This window comes from Lycorma delicatula, chromosome 10 (assembly GCF_047948215.1).
Source record: "Lycorma delicatula isolate Av1 chromosome 10, ASM4794821v1, whole genome shotgun sequence".
NCBI classification, from domain to species: domain Eukaryota; kingdom Metazoa; phylum Arthropoda; class Insecta; order Hemiptera; family Fulgoridae; genus Lycorma; species Lycorma delicatula.
Window position 1 is genome coordinate 38,271,690 of NC_134464.1, and position 19,799 is coordinate 38,291,488.

The window sequence follows — 19,799 nt, forward strand, 5'->3', positions numbered from 1 at the left end:
GCAATTATTCCATTAATTGTTCAACAAGTGTAATTTTAAAACAATCTAAAGGGAAATAATATTAAAAGTTAAAAAATCACATACATAAACATAATAATAATCAGAAAATGATGACATCCTCATTTTTTAAAGCCTGTTAAAAAATCAGTTCTATAAAAGAATTCTTATTTTATTAGTATAAAATATCTTTTCAATCCCAACAAATAATACATTTTATAGAAATTTCAGTACAAATTCAATAATATATAGAAATGAAAATAATTAATCTTTTATAGAAATCAGCAGTTTCAGCAATAGTAAACAGTTCAAACAAATTCAGCTTTTATTAAATTATCTCCAGTTTACGAGGCAAATAATTTAGATACTAAACTGAAATTTATGTCTAAGTGCTGTTTCTGTCAGTAACCTAATAGAAGATGTCAGAATTATTGTTGTAAATAAATAGTTACATTAATTTATTCTTATGCGTGACATCATTTCACTTTTAAATAAGACCAAGATAATTAAGATTTCTTAAATCTTAAATCAGTGCACACTATTAGAATGAAGCTATTTTTTTTTTTTTTTTAATATAATAAAATCTGCTAATAAAAGAAATTACCTTTAGGATCGTGAAATAAAGAACGAACAGTAGCTTCAGGAAGTTGTAACCATAAAGCACCTAATGCATTGTATTCACCATCTGCACAATACATCTAAAAACAGAAAATAGATTACTTAAGATAAATTTAATATTATATAAAAGAGCCCATCCATAAATTATATCATGCTAATTTTCTCATTTTTGACTCCCTCCCTCTTCACCATAAACCATCACATGATTGTATATAACCCACTCACCATAAAATCAAAATTACATCAATTAAACAAAAACTGATTAAAATATAATTTATTATATTTTTTATTTTGCACTAAGTATAAACAAAGGATTTTATTTCCTAATACTTATGTACACTAATTAGTACATATTTAATTATAGAAAAATTTTTCAGTTTTCATCTTAGTAAATCCATTTTTCCTCCATAAATTATTCAAAGTGTGATTTTTTTTAATTACATGAGACTAAATGGAAATTCAAAAAACTACATATGGAAAATTTATCCTAGTTGATTTACAGTTTTTCAAAAACATACTGACATAAAAAATTTATTAAAACTATCCCAACAACACAATCATTATGTTTTCAAAGACCCTCTCCATTCCTTAGCATTGTGTTGTAATTTCTGGATGGTTACTATTCTGAAGAATACAAGATGATACAGTAAATAAATAGGTAAACAAAATTAACTGTTTGAGATTCATAATAATAGAAACTGGCATGTAAAAAAAAGTAATGTAATTCAAAATATTAAGAAACAATTATTGATTAAAAATAAAAGGTTACCTGCAGAGGAAATTTTGTAGGATCCTGCCCCAGTGGTTTACAGTCATTCATATAATACAACATGATCATTGCAACAGATGCACTAGTAGCTGCTATTAATATAGCTTCAGTAACTTTCAAATAACGAATACTTACATATCTGGAACAAGTATACATATTAATTCATATAATTATATATTGAAAATAAAAGGCCAGTTATCATATATAGCTTGCATCAAAGAGTGTTATAGTTCAAAAAATATAGCCGTAAAAACATTTATGACCATTTCCTTTATGTCAAACACAATCAAGGTTAGTGTTTAAGATTCTGGAATTCCCCAAATACTACAAATTAATTATTTTAATCTTGGAATATAACAAACTTGAGTTTAGTAATAAAATAAAAGGGAGAGCCCAGCCATTAAAACCAAGTATTGAATTATACATTTTGTGATACTAGTTTTTAAACTGCACCTGAGGATTGAATCTGCTCCTTAATTTGACAAAATTGTAGTGATGACATATGAGGTAGAATATAACATATTCATTATTTTAACAGAGTGGTGCATGAAATGATCCACATTTGATTTTGTTAAAAAATATTTATTTGAATCACAATACAGAAAAAGTAAAATACATGTTAGTGGAGATTATATTCTGTTTATCAAATGTTCAATGTGACCACTATCATATCACATCTAGCAACTTCTTCAACTCCTATGTTATTAATAACTGAACAACACATATCCTCGGTTATCTTGTTGCACACTTCAGTGATCAGCACTTGCAGTTCCATCACTATACGAGGATGTTTAGGGAAAATTTTTTCTTTAATAAATCTCCAAAGAAAATAATCACATGGATTCAAATCAGGACTGTCAAGGGACCAGCTCTGTCCCACACACAAAACAATTAGGAAATCAGATAAAAAACATTTGCATTAAAAGTTTCATGCAGAAAGTCTAAAACAACATTAGCTGTGTGTGGTCTGACTCCGTCCTGCATGAACCACTTGTTTTCTAATTGAAACCCCTTTTGCAAGAAGCTGAGGAACAATATTATTACGCAGCATAGTTAGATAACGTTCACCGTTCACTGACTGTTCAAAAAAGAATGGCACTATTACCCCATAACTTGAGGTAGCGGTCCATACCATAATAACTGGAGTGTGATGCATCTTTTCATGAAGCACGCGTGGATTTACAGAAGCCCAAAAACACACATTTTGTTTATTAATGATCCTGTCTAGGTGAAAATTTGCCTCATCTGAAAACCAAACATTGTTCAAGAATAGGTCTTGGTTCACAGCCCGGTCAGCGAATGCCATTCTTTGATGTTTGTTGTCAACCGTTAATTTAGGCAACACTGTTATATTGTACAGATACAAATGCAAATTGGTTTTTAAAATTCGCTGCACAGATTGCCTAGAAATCCCAAGTTGCGCTGCTGCTTTTCTTGTTGACTTGCTCGGGCTTCTCAGCAACATTGCTCTAACAGATTCAACATTCTGTGGAGAACGAACATCAGCAGGCAGTTCTCGCTTACTCTCAAATACTGAACCATCACTATTAAAGTTTTCATTAAGTCTACATACAGTTTTAAATGAGAGCGACCATCAACTTTGAAAATATGCATGAAACCGTCTTTGTGTAAGAACAACACTTTTCATTTCATTAAAAAATGACATAGGCTTTACGTGCTGTTCGTCAGTCTTCTTTTGCCAGCCATCTTGAAACAATACACAAACAACGCACTCAAAAAGAGAAGAAACTAATAATCATGAACTGCTGTCACTTCTGCCAACATAAAACACATTAATAATTACTAACCTAAACAATTATTGCCAAAACAAATTTCGGATCATTTCATATGCCACCCTGTACATTTGTTATCCAACATTTATAATTTTCAAAAAAAAAAATGATGCTTTAGTTATATATTTCCTTCATTTTGGAAAGATGCCTGAAGAGTCAATATACTGGCTGGCTGGTTACATAGTTAGGCATCAAATGTCCAGGGTTGCAAAAATGTCCGGGGTTTGAGAATTTTATGACTGGTGAGGACTTTTTTAATTTTAACCTATACGTTAGACATCGCACTTTTAAACATTCTCTTACTGCCATGCATCTCTCAGCTGACCTTGAAGCAAGTGCTGATGTCAATTTTGATGGAGGCGTGGCTACCAATCTCACCACAACTTTTTACTTTGTCATTTGGCTTCACAACAGGGGCAATGTAATTATTTTGTTTCAAATCTGAAGTAACTCGTCTACACGTTTTTGATCATTTTATCTCTATTTGTTTTTTGTCTTATCATTTAGCAATGGGCAAAAGAAAATGTGTGTTTAATGTAAACCTGCAACAGGAATACAAATTTTTGAAATTGTGTAATGACAGTAACAATGAACGTGCTTATTGCAATCTATGTACTGGAGAATTTTCTATTGCACATAAAGGAAAGGGTGATATTGAAGACCACATGAAAACAGCCAAACATAGGAGTGCTATTAATGCTACTGCTTCGGCAAACGTAAGAGATATTTTTTAAAGCCAAAATTTGGGAATAACAATAACAGTGATCTGGAGTGTGCTGCGAAAGCTACATTTTCATACCATACTGCAAGACACGAACTCAGTTTCATAACATCACACCGCACATCTAAACTGGTTAAAAAACTATAAGACCCAAAATTTTCATTTGCTGGAATAAAAACCAAGGTAATAACATTCCTAAAATTTATAAAAATAAATTTTGACATTTATTTTTGATAATATATTGCGTTCTTTAGAAAATATTAATTATGTAACGGTAATGATGGATACCTCAAACAGAAGTGAAGTAAAACTTGTTCCAATTGTTGTAAGACATTTCAGTCTGGAGGAGGGAATTCAAGTTAAACTTTTAAATGTTGAAGTGTCAGGTGAAACTGCCCAAATTATGACTCAGTATCTTTTGCAGTGTGTGAAAATATACAAACTTGAAGCAAAGTCGGTTTGTTATACTGCTGATAACACTAACATTTTGGTGGTGTGAAGAGAAAGGGGAATGAAAATGTGTTCAGAAAAGTTGAAAGTGATTTAGATAGACCTATTTTAGGAATTGGTTGTTCAACCCATATTGTAAACAATTCAATACAAACAGTATGTGATTCTCTACCCTGGACATAGAAGTTATTGTTATAAATATTTTCAATATATACAGTAAGAGTAACAAAACTTAAAGAGTTTTGTGAATTTGTGGAAACAGATTACAAAAAAGTATTATCTCATAGCAGCACAAGGTTCTTTAGTTTGTTACCTGCAATAGAAAGAATTCTTTCTATTTTTGATGACCTAAAATCATACTTCTTATCTTGTGATAAATGCCCAAAATTATTATTTGATTTTTTTTTGAAAATCTAGAAAGTGAACTGTTTTTGAAATTTTTATATGGTACTCTACAGTTATTTAATAATGTAGTTCTGAAATTGGAAGCTATCACAGCAACAGAAGTTTAATGTTTCAGTAAACTGTTAAGACTTTTAAGTAATTTCAGAAATATGTCCTGGGTTGGACCCAAAAAAATATGGTAAGCCTATAAGACAGTTGACAATGTAGCAAAAGCCTGCAAAAATGAATTGTAAAAGAAAAAACATGTTTGTTTTTGAACAAATATTATGCAAGAATACAGGTCCTATTAATGATAATAAACTTCTCTGATCTCAAAATGGGAATTGCAATTCCTCAGTGAGTAGATTATAGACTATTTTTCCCCAAATCTTGATCCTTTCTTACTTGTACAGATAATGAGCCAGCTGATACAAAGTCTGATCAAAAAGTAACGTAAAGTTTTTAATTGCACGCATTGTATCTTGTTAATTGAGTTGATTTTTTTCCTGTATATTGGTAGTACAGTGATGTATGTGTTAATTTTCAGCCAGCTGCAGTACTTAAGTTTGTGTTTGGCGAACAAAAAAGCAAGATGTACTTTACTGTGTCTACGATTTTTTTGTGTGGCGAAATGTCAAATCATAGAATTTGTCTAAAATCTTGTATTAAAAATGGAATTAAATGTAGTGTAGCATTTAAATGATTAAAAAATGCCTTTTATCAATGATGCTATGTTAAAAACATGAATTTATGAGTTGTACAAATGCTATCAGGAAGGTCGAGAAGACTTCAAAGACAACATGAGGTCTGAGCATCCTAACAAATCAATCATTGATAATATGTTGACAAAGTTAAAGAAATTGTGCTTGCTAATTGCAGAATCACCATTAGAGAGGCTGCCAAAGAAATAGCAATTTCATATAGCTCATGCAAAGTGATTACTAATGTTTTGAACAGGAACCAGGTGTCAGCCTAATTTGTTCTGAAACTGCTAAATTTTCAACAAAAATAGCATTGCATAAAAATTGTTAAGCAAGATCTTGCTTACATCACTGACAACCCAGACTTGCTCAAAGAAAACATGGGTGTAAGGCTGACATTGAGATGAAGGCTCAATTGTCCTAATGTAAGTTTTCTGAGAAGCCAAGACCAAAAGAAAGCACGTCATTCTGATCAAAAGTGAATTTTAAATGTTTTCTTCGACTACACTAGAATTTTTCGTCATAAATTTCTACGTCAAGGTCATACAGTCAACAAGGAGTATACCCAGAAGTTATACACAATTTGCATTCTCACACAAATTGTAGTAGTTTTCTCCAGATTGTCTTATAAGCCGAAGAAAACTACCCTAACTTTAGAGAGACAACTACAGACTTTGCACCATGACAATTGCACTGGCACACACCACTTTACTTATCTAACAATTCTGGCCAAAACATAATGCCCTTCACCCTATTCACCTTATGATGCCGCAATCACCCTATTCTCCAGACACGACTCCCTATGACTTTTTCTTTTTTTTAAACTTCAAGATATACAAGGGACAACATTTTTCAACAACAGATAAATTCAAGCCAAGATCAATACGATATCCAAACAGCATTTCACCAGTGTTTTTCAAATTGGAAGCTACTTTGGCATAAGTGTATAATACCACAGGAGAACAACTATATTGAACTACTTTCAACTACTTTGAAGGGGAAAGGATAAACAATGAAGACTGTACAAATACTTTTGGAGAAATTAAAAATTCTTGTTACTTTTTGAACAACCGTGTACACTGGCTCTGTCTGCAACTTGACAAAACAATAAACTGTGGAACAGCTGCTTTACTGGTGGAGCTAGTTAAGTTGGAGATACTTCCTATATATTTGTCTACGATTTCCGTTACTTATTTCCTACTTGAAGGTAGCAGAAAGAAACAATTAGTGCCTGACGTGTTATCAAGTTCAGATATGATTCTTATAATTAATTAGACAATTCTAAGCTAGAGAATATGATCACATAATTATTCAGCATAACACACATAAACTCATAAACCAAATTAGTAATTTACCTCATTCGAAAAACAGTCAATTTGTAGTTTAAATAATTGAATAAAGATCCAAATAGTCCTCCGATGGCACCCATTAATATGAATAGTAGTAATTCAAATAATTCATAATTTAAATTACTAAACGAACCAAAATTCAACAGTCCAGAATAAGTTAGTTCACCTGAAAATAAAAATGATCTATAATAAAGATAATTTAAATTATTCTACAATAAACCTAATAAACACAAAAAAAATATACATTTTAATGTGCATAACAATCTTGCTTTTAGAATGGTGCTTGTTTTTGTTGCTACTGAATAAAAAACAAACTTTGCACAAAATGTAATAAATATGGTCGTGTGAGGTATCAATTTATACATTTTCAAGGGCACTGAAAACCGATTTTAATATTTAAAGTTGTTGAAATAGAAGCATTTTTTTTCTAATAATACCAAATCTGAAATTTGCTGTTTTAACCTCAAGCCAATATTATTATCTTGTAATTATAACATGGGATTTTTTCAACATGTCATTAACATAATAATTATATTTTCTTTATTAATAGTGACATGAAAGTCCTACAACTGTGTTGTTAGATTTTTTTATATACGTATGAAATATAAAGAATGTTCTTGATCAATATTTTTATGTCATGTAATCAAACGTGTAGCATGGAAATTTGTATATTTTTAGTAGGCAATATTGGTTACATAAGAGGAATTAAGGTTAAGGCTTCTCTCCATTGTATTTGTACGTATCTTGGATTTAGTAAATGAAACAACAAAATGTAACATTTAACACTGCATGTATGCAGTGATTTGTTTAACACATAATGAAAGTGTAGAGCAAGGTTAATGATTAACAACAGCAGAGGATCAGTTTCAAAATTAAAAACTAGTCTACCATGGATAAGAAAGTGGAATGAAGTACATTTAGTATGTGGTGTGAAAAGGAATGTGCCACTAAAAATCGTTTGCAACCTAAAGGCAATGACTGATGCCATACTGCAACAACCAATTAATTCAAAAAGAAGACATTCACCTTACATTTACCTATATGCAATCTTTACCACATCCTTTACTTAAATATAACTTTTCACTCCTTCAAAATTACAAATTATTCATAAAGTGGTTGGTCATGATAAATTAAATCACTTAACTTTTTCTAAAAGCCAACTTGCAGAAGTTAATCCAAATACATCCATTTCTATTAGACACATTATTGATGGGACAATCTTTACATTTTAAAGTTTTTTAATAAACAAAACTTTTACTTTTGGTCAAACTCAAACCCAAGAAATCTCAATGAAAAGGACCATTATATTCAGAGAACGTTACTGTTTTGTATACTACTAGAGCAGGTATTAATCAGGCAAGCTTACTAGTAGATCAGAGCACTATCAGCACTTTTTTTCAGGGAAGCAGAGGGTTATTTATCAATATTGCTGCAGACTGATAAGTGGATCAGGCTTTTTCAGTTTAACAGCATGATATTGGCAATATATTATTTCACAAGATTGTGCTATAGCACATACTGCAAGATAGTTTACATGAAACATTTGAAGATTACTTAATTTCTCTGTTATAAGCGATGTGTAAAGAACTTGCAATATTCTTATTTGTTAGACACTGTACTTTGCTAAAGCGTTATTAAAATAAAACAGATTATATTTATGGTATATCACAATAAATAAAAATTGAAGTTCATAAGTAGAGAGGAAATTTAGAGCTATCATACCAGAAGTGTAAAGAATAACTTTTTTCAACAACTCCAACATCATTTAGAAAGAAATAACAACTATACTTTTTTATCATTATGATCTTGAACATATTTTTACCTATATTTTAACCAGATGAGAGAGATAAAGTGATAGATAAAAGAAATCAGACCTTTGCTGGAAATCAAACCCAAGAACAACTGATCTAGAAGCTAAATTATTATGCAGACTGTTGACATCTTGAATACATAATTTTCAAAAGAAACTGACCATCTAACTTCACAAGCCTTCATAAGATTATTTGTAATAATGAAGAGAAATAAACATTTTGACTTGTCAAAAATTGTTTAAAATTTTTTTCTGACTTCAAAAACTGAAGGTTACAAAAACACTTGATAGATATTAATACATATGGATAACAAAACAAGGGCTTTATTTTAGAAACATTTACTAATAAAATAGCTTTAAATAACAATAACTAATAAAAAAAAATTGTTTTACTTATTAAAAATAAAAGTACGCATTTCAACTTCTTTTCAAACAAGTAAAACAATATATTAGTGTTTACTGTGATCTGGTATAATGAATTTCAAATAAAAGTTACACGAACAGAATCTTAAGTTAAAAAAAAATTGTGAACTAATATAACAATGTACAAATATAACAAAATAAAATAAAAATATAATCTTACCTGGATGACCATGATAAGCACTTAATACAACATTCAAAGTAAAAGTTGACACAATAGATGCAAAAAATATACGCCATGTTAGACTTTGATTCCAAAAACTTGCACCTTCTTCTAAACTGAACAGAACACCACCTGAAAAAAGGCTGTTTAATAAGTAATTTAAATTTATATAAAATAAGATATCTTATAGATATCTTATTAAATATATGATATATGATAGATATTTTTCAAAAAGTGAGACTTAAGTAGATTTCTAAGGTTGCTTGTAAATTTATTCTCATTAATTTGTGTAATTTAAGGAAGGAAAAACTATTTTTTGTTGATTTCAGATAAATTCTACTTTCAATTTTTTTATTTTTTTTATTTTAAAGTAACATTATACTTTTTCTTAAATCATATGTGTGTACATATATATATATATATATATATATATATATATATATATATATATATATAATATTTTTTTCTTTTAATAAACTGTAATAAAGAAATAATTTGTCAAATTCATTAAATTAATCATTTATTTTCATAAACTGAAATATAACTATTTAATCACATTATTTTTTTCATTCATTAATTAGAATAACGAGATTAGTATAGACTTCAGACTGAGAATAAATTTAGTATGGTAAAACTGTTAGGACAAATAAAAGGGTAACATTTTTTAAAGTTAATGAAAATACAGCTCACTGAAACAATAACATGAGTAAAATTACAACATTGTTGTCTTAGTTTAAACTTCCTTCCTTAAGTTTAAAGTTCCTTCTTAATAAAATGAAGGAAGTTTTTCACCAGACTGTAAAAATATGCCAAATAGAAAGATTTTAAATAAACCAATAGGGTGGTTTTAATACATTAAAAATATCAGTGAAAAGTTCTTTGAAACTATTTTTAGATGGTGGCACACTTTTAAAATAAACACTTTATAGCAAACTGGAAAAGTTTGCTATTGAAATCAACACATGTAACTAGGATTTTTTATTCTTGGACATTAACTGCAAACTTTTCACTACACTCCTTATTCCCAGTTATTTGTTCCTATTGACAATATGTACTGCATAAGTTTAAACTAAGACCACAGTGTTGTAACAAACATGAAAAATGGCCAAAAAAATGCAATTTCAGTGCAGATTTTCCTCTTTCAAATTCATCCATGTTCTAAAGAGTGGATCATCATTTGAAACATTATAGGTTTTTGGAGAATTTATGATTTTCTAACATGATATTTAAAGTTCTCCCCATTAAAAAATATTATTTTAATTTTCTCTATAATGCATTTCTTTATGAATTTTTGTTTCATGAATTTATTGGTTTTTTTGTGAACGTAAATATCATATAATAACAAACAGTTTTAATTTTTCAATTTTAAAATCAGTGTTGGATTTCAAAGTACAAATCATAATACTGCATTATCACAACATAACCTAGTACCTTTTAAATATTCAGCATTTTTTCAAATGCTTAACTTCATAACCAATCATTTATAAAATTGCAATTAAGCTATCGTTAAATTGCATAAATATATATATATAATCACATAATCTGCTATCTTAAAAGTCAACAAAGAAAACTTCACAAACTATACCTGTTTAATTGCAAAATTATAATCTTAATAACAGAAAATACTACCTTTTTGATGGTTTTAATAGCTGTTATAATACAACACCAATAAAAAAAATTATCATCTTCTTTCTAGCTTTAAATCACTTAATAAACATTTCTGAGTAACAGATTTTACACACATTGAGACATATTAGTTAACTTTAATACATTATAAATTAAAAGGAAGCCTGTTAAATGCCATAACCACAATGATTGTAAGTAACCTAACATGAGTCATCACTTTCAAAAATGGCTCAATGATTCTCAAGAATAACAAGCATCATGTACTAGGCTTAATAGGGAAAGCAAGGAGTAAGGTGATTTCCTCATGCCTTCTTCATTGAGCCCAAGATATACAGTTGCATATCAGCAAACAAAATATGTCAAAAAAGTGATATTTCACCCTACGTGTAACATCTTCATTCTGTTCTTTGCAAGGACTGATTGTACAGTATATCATTATAGAATACCATTAATCCTAAGAGAAACAGACTCTCTTTAGTCCCACTCATCCGCAAATGTTTTACTTCCATCATAGCCACAAGAATGTAAACCGACAGACACCTTTCTTTCTGTTGTGACCCATGCATTATATGTTACAGTAAATTTGATTAATCTGGTGGTTATGCATAATTATCAGTGAATTTAATTAACTGTCTCCAATGTTGGGGAATGTAATAAATATACAGCAATTTATTAAATATACCAATCATTTTACATATTCTCCATATTAACATATTTTACATATTAAAGTAACAATTTAATTCAGTAATTACTGAAATTATTATTTAAATAATCAAAACATTACTATTAATTAAATGAGGTTAGCAAGCAAAGCGAACATAGGTTATGTTTGATTAGATTATGTTAATTCCGTGCACTGATGAATGGTACGTATACCAACGTAACCTAACCTACACTTGCTAACCTTGTCTAATTAACATTAAATACACAAATTAGATATGTTATCCACAATGGAGGCAATTAATCAAATTTACCAGTAATTACGCATAATCACCGTATTAATCAAATTTATCATAACATATACATTCTTCAGCTCTGTAAGGATAAGTAACAAAATATTTTAAAAAAATAACAAATTACCAACAGGTGCTCCAAATGCAGCAGCTACACCTGCAGCAGCCCCTCCCGACACAAAATCTCTTTTTTCATGGTCTTCTCTAAAATATCTAAATATACCAAAATCTTTTTTCAAAGATGTACTTTTTCCCTGAGAAATACCAGCAGCAACAACTGCTCCTGAATGGATCATTGGACCTTCCTGTTAAAAAAAAATTTAGCATATATTTAATATCATAATAAACTAATTAAAAAGCACCATGATAATAATAAACTTATCATCTGCAACCTTCAAGGTGCGGGGTTTTCAATATACAATCAGTAGTTAACCATTTTTCCTCAAGACTTATTCTTACTGGAATTATGCATATGTGCCAGAAATATTTGTTAATGTGTCAAGATTGTTACATGCAACTGCATACTGTTTCTACTAAACAAAGAATACACGAAAAAATGAAATTATTAAAAATTATATTTACTACCTCCATTTATTGTCAAATCACATTAGAATATTTGAACTGCACATCCTATGACACCTCACAATCATTTAAATTAATTCAATAAATACTTCAGGAAACAGTTTGTTGAACACCAGATAATTTCCAGAATGTCAGCTTTCTCTTTCCTGTTGTTGACTACACTGTTTAAATTATTTACTTTCATAATTGATAATTGCTATTATTAAAATTATATTACTGCTGTGAGTTTAATGAGAATTTTTAGCTGTTGTAGGCTCCTAATATATGAATAACTTTTTTTTTTTTTTTTTAAATCATCAGTCAGTTTTATTTGATAGGTATCCTCTATTTTGTACTGTACTTATTCTTGAATTCTTGCATCCTCATCAGTTATTTGGTTTTAAATTTAAATTTTTATTATCCTCTATAGTACCTTCTCTACACTCCTATATTATCAAATTAACTGAAAACTAGGATGACATAATATGCCTCTACTTTAATCTTTAAATTTTTATCTCTACCTTACTTATCCAATCTTTGTAATTTTACTGATTAAATAGAATAATTTTTACAACTTCTGAGATGTTATCTTAATATTGGGTAACAAAAAAGATTTTTGCCATTTTTTTCTTGGTCACAATTGTACGGATTTTTCTGATTGACAATTAATGTGCATAAATGGCACAAATTTTTAATGATAAGGTACGCCCTCTGAATCATTCAATTGTCGCATCTTAAGCAGTAACACCAAATATAAATTTTCTTACACCCTCAATATGGGAAGCCAAAAACAAAATATTTGATAAAAAAGAAACAAGCCCAGAAAAATAAACAAGTTACTGTATCAGCTCAATGTTTTCTAACATATAGGAGACCTGCCAAAAGATTTGTAAATGGTATTTGACGAAGCTGCAGTAATGAAACAAATTGTTTCTAAAAGTCTGCTTTAAGGGATAAGAGCTTTGAAAATACACCCTGATCTCGAAGACAAACTCATTTAACAAAGAACTTATTAATACATTTTAATATTAATATAGAAACCATAAGACCACATCTTCCATCAGCAAGCGAAAAATGATAGTTAAACAAATGGGTGCCCTATTTTTTGAGACCTTAGAACAAACTGTAGCAACATGCATTTTTCACCTCATTCAGTCATTTCATTTGACTGGATTTTATTGAGCGATGAGAAATGCATCAACTACTTAAAATCACAAGAAATCTCATCATAGGTTATCTCCTAATGTCTCTTTACCACAAACTTCAAAGGTACAACTGACCTCAAGAAAAGTTCTATTTCCGCAGAAATAATTCCTCACAAGTTTTCAGGAAGGGAAATCTTTGATATAGTAAAAATTATTATCTGTTTTAAAACTTGTAGGTATTTCTTCAGCCTTTTAAACTCCACAAACTACATTATTTATATCATTGTCAGTCCTGCTTCTTCTAAACAGCACAATAATTATGATTGTATATCCCCTAAACCTACTCTCTTACTTTTATTTAAATTTGTTAGAGCTCAATTAAATTCAAAATAAAGTCTCTTCCATCAACTCTTATGCCTCCTGTAAAACCTTATAATTTGTTATTTCTGCATCAGCTGAAAGAAACAGAAAACTATGGCTGTATTTGCTGAGGAAATGTTTTTCCACATTCCTTCTTTTTATCAATAAAATATTAAAAACAAAGGATTTATGATATAATATAATTTACCTTTCCACCAACTAATCCTCCAACAACAGCAGTTATAACACCAATCGTTTTAACTAATAATGTTTTCAATCTAACAATACGAGGCATTTTAACACCATTTAAGTAACACTTCACTTGAGGTATACCACTACCTAAAGCTATTGGCTAAAAGAAAAGAAAACATGTACATATATTATTCAGTAATAGTTTATTTTTAAATCAAAGATTATAGTTGATGTAGTAAAAAAATATAATAGTAAAAAATTGTAGTAGCCACTACTGTATAGGTTTTTGACCAAGTGACAGCTGGGGCACCCTCTCCATACTCACTAGATATACATCCTTTTGAGACTATTTTATATTTCCTAAAGACAAGATGGCTGCGAAGAGGGAGTGGTACAAGTGGATAGATGCCATAAAAAAAAAATGTTACAAGCATCCTAAAGGCGAATCTAAAAGAATACTTCTCTAAGGCTTTCGAATGAGCTTTATAACCAATCTAAATGCTATCATGTTGAAGGAAGACTATGTAGAAGGTTATATATGAATAATTTTTTTTGTTGTTTTTATTGCCTCAGTTAAGCTATAAAGTTACTTACTTGCTAGTTGTACAGAATGTGTATAAATGGGATTCATTAAATAATATAGAAGAAACAATGTAAAGAAATGACATACATTTATCCTAATGTATAGATCACAGGTATGGATTAATAAAAAAAAAAACAAATAGTAAAATAAACAAAGCTCCCGAAATATAGTTGAAATCATTAATAAGAAAATAAATTGTACAGTCAAGCAAGAAAAAGAGAAGACATTTAAAAACCTTATGTAATAGATAAAAAGTAGCAAAAATTGAATTAGGAGACACTAGATATTATTGTACAGAGTAAACCAAAAGATATGCAACCCAATAATTAATATTTATAAAAAATCTTTATTAACATACTCTAGTGTACTCTACGTATTATGCAGGTGAACAAAAATCAGTTGGTTGATTATGTAAGGGTTGTTCTTATAGACGTTATCTTTCAGATGTTCTCAAAGAAAACAGTTGGTGGGAGTTAAATATAGCGATCTATCCATGAGAACTGACGTATTCTCCAAAAAAATCATGCAAAATTGTGCTATTCACTATTTGCATCACTGCACCAGCAGTCTTGTTCATCAGCATTTAACAGTACCACTGACTGCATGATATGATGACGTCCTGGTAATGTTCAGCTGCATGAAAAAAATTGGGCCTATAATTTTTTCAGCAAAATTGTACACCAAACTTCAATATTCTGTGAATGTAGCAAGATCTCATGAAAAATTTAAGAGTTTTCTGAACTTCAGTGTCTGTCGTTCTGGCTGTTTACATGGCTGGCTATTTTGCATAGCCACTTAGGTGAAACCATGCTTCATAATGCTTCATAACAGTAGAAAACATAATCCAATACCTGAACACTGCTGTGAATAAAATGGAAAAACCATTGATAGTAGTAATATAGTCTTTTTCCCCTTTCAGGTTCTTGAAGCTATGCACAATATTAATGTGATATGGATGGAGTTTCAGCTTCTTTGTGACTCTGCAAATACTCCTGTAAGACATTCTGGTTTGTTGACACAATTTTCATACTGACTTTCTTGATGAAACAGATACAGATACTTTCCAAGGACGCATCACTTAAAACTGTAGGACGGCCAGACTGTTTATGTTCATCCACACTACCAGTTTCTCTAAAACAAGCAACTACCCATAAAATCACTGATTTAACAGACACCTGCGATTCAGGAAAAGTTACCCTAAAGCCTTCCTGACATTTTAAGAACGACTGCAATTTAAAGTAACTTTTAACAATGAACGCATGTTGAGCCTGGGAGAAACATAAGTTAGTCTGCTCACAACTTACTCACCACTATCATCAAAAAGGAGGGAAATTGCTTGGCTATCGTATACTACTCTTCTACCACAAGGTCACCCACTGCTAAAACACAACACACATTCCTGCCAGTAAACTAAATTTCCCTTCACAATATGTTTTTGAATTTCAGGTTGCGTATCTTTGGCTCACTTTGTAGTTAGTACAAGGGTTATCTTGAAGCAATTTTATTCATTTATTACTAATACAGTAAAAGTTTTATAATTTAATTATATATTAAATTAAAACAAAAAGGTTTTTTAAGATCTCTAGCATAACTGAGACATTTATTATAGCATTTAACAAGATTTTAAATTCCATCACCACTCTTATTATTTTAATTTCTCTGTACTGGACTGCAATTCACTATTGCTGTCTAAGCTCTTTGATACAAATAATTTCTTGCTGTGACCATTTCATCAAGATATGTAACAGACCAGAGAAAATGGAAAGCACTGAATTATGTTTTCTATCTTAAACTTAATTTAACTGGACCAGTTCATCAATTATGAATACTGAACAGACACTTTTCTTCTCTTCTATTTATTGCATAAACATTGGCTCATTATCTTTAAACAAACGCATTATCATCTCACACCACACTCAATCATTTCTCTTAAACTTCACAAAGTTGACAAATAGAGTTCAACCATTTTACACATCTCAAATAGTGGTTGGACTGAACTGTTTATAATCCAATGAATACTACAATATTTCAAAAAATAACAGAAATGGGTGAGGTGTTGTGTTAGGAACCTTGTACCTCTGTGTCAGCTGTACTTAAAATGCTCAAAAAAAAATTTTTGTTCTGGTATGTATTTCACTTAATTGATGTAATATCACTAATCAATATAGTGATGTTTTTAACTAGATAAACCTGCCCTAATCTGAGATATTACAGAAAGGATGGATATCAATTACTAGGAAGTAGTGTTAGCTTTCCTATTGGTGGGATTGTCTATCTAGTACTGTGATTCCTTCAAGGACAGATTACCCTTTCTCAATAACCACTCTTTTTTTATCCTTGATCCCAAATTCTCATTCCAGTATTCTGTGGATTAAGGCCAGACCTGCTATGCTGTCAATAATGAAGATCTTTTGAGTCAGTGCAATCATCATATGATCTAGAAAATTGGATTCAATTCACACACCTCAGGACCATTTTGTACATTCCACTTCCTTTACTGTAGTTGTACAATAAGCCTAGCAATAGAAACATGAAACTCTTTCTATCATTGCTGAATGCATACAGTCATGCCATACTGCTGAGTTAAGATAGCATTACTACTTTAACTCCACGGTTGAGTGGTAGCATCTTTGCCTTTCATCCAGAGATTCCAAGTTCAAATCCCAGTCAGCCATGGCATTTTTCACACACTACAAAAATCATTATCATCTCTCATTAACTGTTATTGGACATCAGCCTGTTCTGTTGTATAAATAACACAGGTCAACAAAATTAAGGGACTTGAAAATTGTTTATAATTTGAAACAAAAATTAAGTTAATTAAGTTAAGTTAATTAAAAATTAACAAATCAATTATTGATTTTTATGTTATATTGTGCACTGATTTTAAATATGGCCACCATTTTTCTCTATCACAAAAGAATTTTTCACAATATTAAAAAAAGAAAATGAAATAAAGGCATATTGTATATGTACTCCTCAAGGAAAACTTTTATTTATAAAAAAGTAATAGGACCTAAAGAAAGGATTTTTGTACATTTTCTTACCTCTACGAAGACTTGTACTGCCTTTTTATTTTCCTTTCAACACTTCTCAAGCCACATTTTCTGTTGTAGTCAGCTTGCCAATCGTCTCTATGGATGCACCAACAACAGTATGCAATCATGTTCACATTCCACCTTCCTCGATATCTGTGTTCCATTTGCTTTATATATTGGTGAAATCTTTTATCCTGTTCTTCACTTACAGGACCAAGATTTTTGGGGGAGTAACCAATATGAGAATGCAGAAAATGTACCTTCAAGCTCATCGAACAACCCAAGTTGTTTGAAAATTTATGGTATGTGTATTTAAAACCCTCTCCTTCTTTAGTTAGAGCCTTTACATATTGTTTCATCAATACCAGTTTGATGTGAAGTGGATATAGAAGGAATTTCCGTGACTCAACCAAACTTTTCTGTATTACAATTTTATTCCCGGGTTCTAGTAATATCCAACGTAGTCATTATTTTTTGGTCCAATGTTCTTTCTTGTCCCAGCTGTCCCATTCACACAAGAAGCAGGGATATTTGGTGTATCCTCCCTGCTGCCCAAGAAGCATAGAAATTACTTATTACCCTACATATTTCCATTCATGATTGCAATATTTCAGTTTAAACAGAACTAATTCAAATTCTCGCAGTATTCTTTCAGATACACGGAGTGTCCTACTGTTAATGAAGCATATTTGTTGCCATTATGAAGGATAACAGCTTTGAGGCTTCTTTTGGACAAGTCAATAAACAGCCTCCGTTCATTCACATCATACTTTGTGTTCAACTGCTACATTACACCAGAAACATTGTTAAATTAATTTCCCATCTTCAGAAAAATATGGAGTAAAGACTTTTCTCTGTATCTGTACCATGAGAAAGAAGTGCCAAGGGCCAGAAAGTTTTTTATTTTAATCTAGATCCTAAAAGTTCTGCTGAATGTTTAGGAAGACTTAAATCTCTGACCAAGTCATTTAATTCATACTGCGAAAAACGTTGTGGTTCTGAACTACCAGAAATAAAATGAACAACATCATTATCATTGTCATCATCCTGCAACTCTGTTTCAGAGTTGTTCAGTAATATCTTCTAGTTTTTCTGGAACTGACAGTACAGGTACACTAGGAACCATGAGGTATTGCTGAATAACAAAAATTTGGATACACAATTTCTTTCTTATTTTTTAAATTGAATCCTTGTACATTACAAGAACAAAAGTAGCAATCATCACTGTGATTTTGTGGTTCTCTCCAGATTATTGGTACTCCAGACCGAAAACTTTTTTTTGTCCATTTGCATAGCTCTTCCACACAAGTAGAACAAACTCTATGAGGAGCACATGTTTTATCTTGGTCAACAAGTTTTAGCCGAAAATAGGTGTAGTAGACTTTTTTAAGAAAGTCTGTAATATTTCTTTCATGTTTCTTCACCACACATTCCCCACAAATATAACAGAAGTTATTAGGTGAACTAATACAACCCTTGAAGCCATTTTGAAATGTAAAAATAGAAGGACAACACAAATAAAATAACTTCAAAAAATGAAAGAAAATTATACATTATAGAAGGTTTACTATTTAACACTAGTAAAACCTTTCAACACAATGTTCTAATTGCAACTAATTTATTTTTATTTAAGTAGAGTGAAGGGGAGTAGGAATGAGTAAGACATTATCTTAGCTAACAGCTTGACGAAAATGACTCATTTTCGTCACTATCATTAATCATATTGCATCAACTTATTAGTCACTCATCTTAATGTATCAAACCAAAATTATGAACACTACTTTTTATTCATTTCATATAACCAAACCAATAATAAAGTATCAAAAAAATTAACACAGATTTAATTTTCTGCTCAACGTTTTATAAATAAAATATATTCATTATCATGAAAAAATGGTACTGTAATGGAATTTTTTGACTATTTTCCCTGAAACCAGCACACAAAAATCTATAAGAATCTGTTATTAGTTTTCAAACAACTTTTCCATTGTTGACCTTTGTAATTAATTAATATAGAAGCTAATTTTTAGAATCACTGTAAAATAAGGATATAACAGATATTAGGGAAACATATGAAAACACAATCAAGAATAATGATGAACTTTGTATAATTTAATATAAGAAATAGTACGAGAAAATCACCTACAAAATCAATAATGCAGTATA

The 19,799-nt window shown here is 30.2% G+C and overlaps 1 protein-coding gene across 3 annotated transcripts in view; it reads right to left on the minus strand.

Moving 5' to 3' along the window:
* Window positions 1–19,799, minus strand: part of LOC142331721 (H(+)/Cl(-) exchange transporter 7-like) — an 81,071-nt gene that overhangs the window by 23,212 nt on the left and 38,060 nt on the right. For all 3 annotated transcript variants that reach the window (XM_075377760.1, XM_075377759.1, XM_075377761.1), the window contains exons 6-11: window positions 14,029–14,172; window positions 11,882–12,059; window positions 9,176–9,307; window positions 6,789–6,948; window positions 1,385–1,523; window positions 602–695 (exon numbers count right to left, since the gene is read on the minus strand). In XM_075377760.1, coding sequence (XP_075233875.1) covers window positions 602–695; window positions 1,385–1,523; window positions 6,789–6,948; window positions 9,176–9,307; window positions 11,882–12,059; window positions 14,029–14,172 — 847 coding nt within the window. The remainder of the gene's footprint in view (window positions 1–601; window positions 696–1,384; window positions 1,524–6,788; window positions 6,949–9,175; window positions 9,308–11,881; window positions 12,060–14,028; window positions 14,173–19,799) is intronic.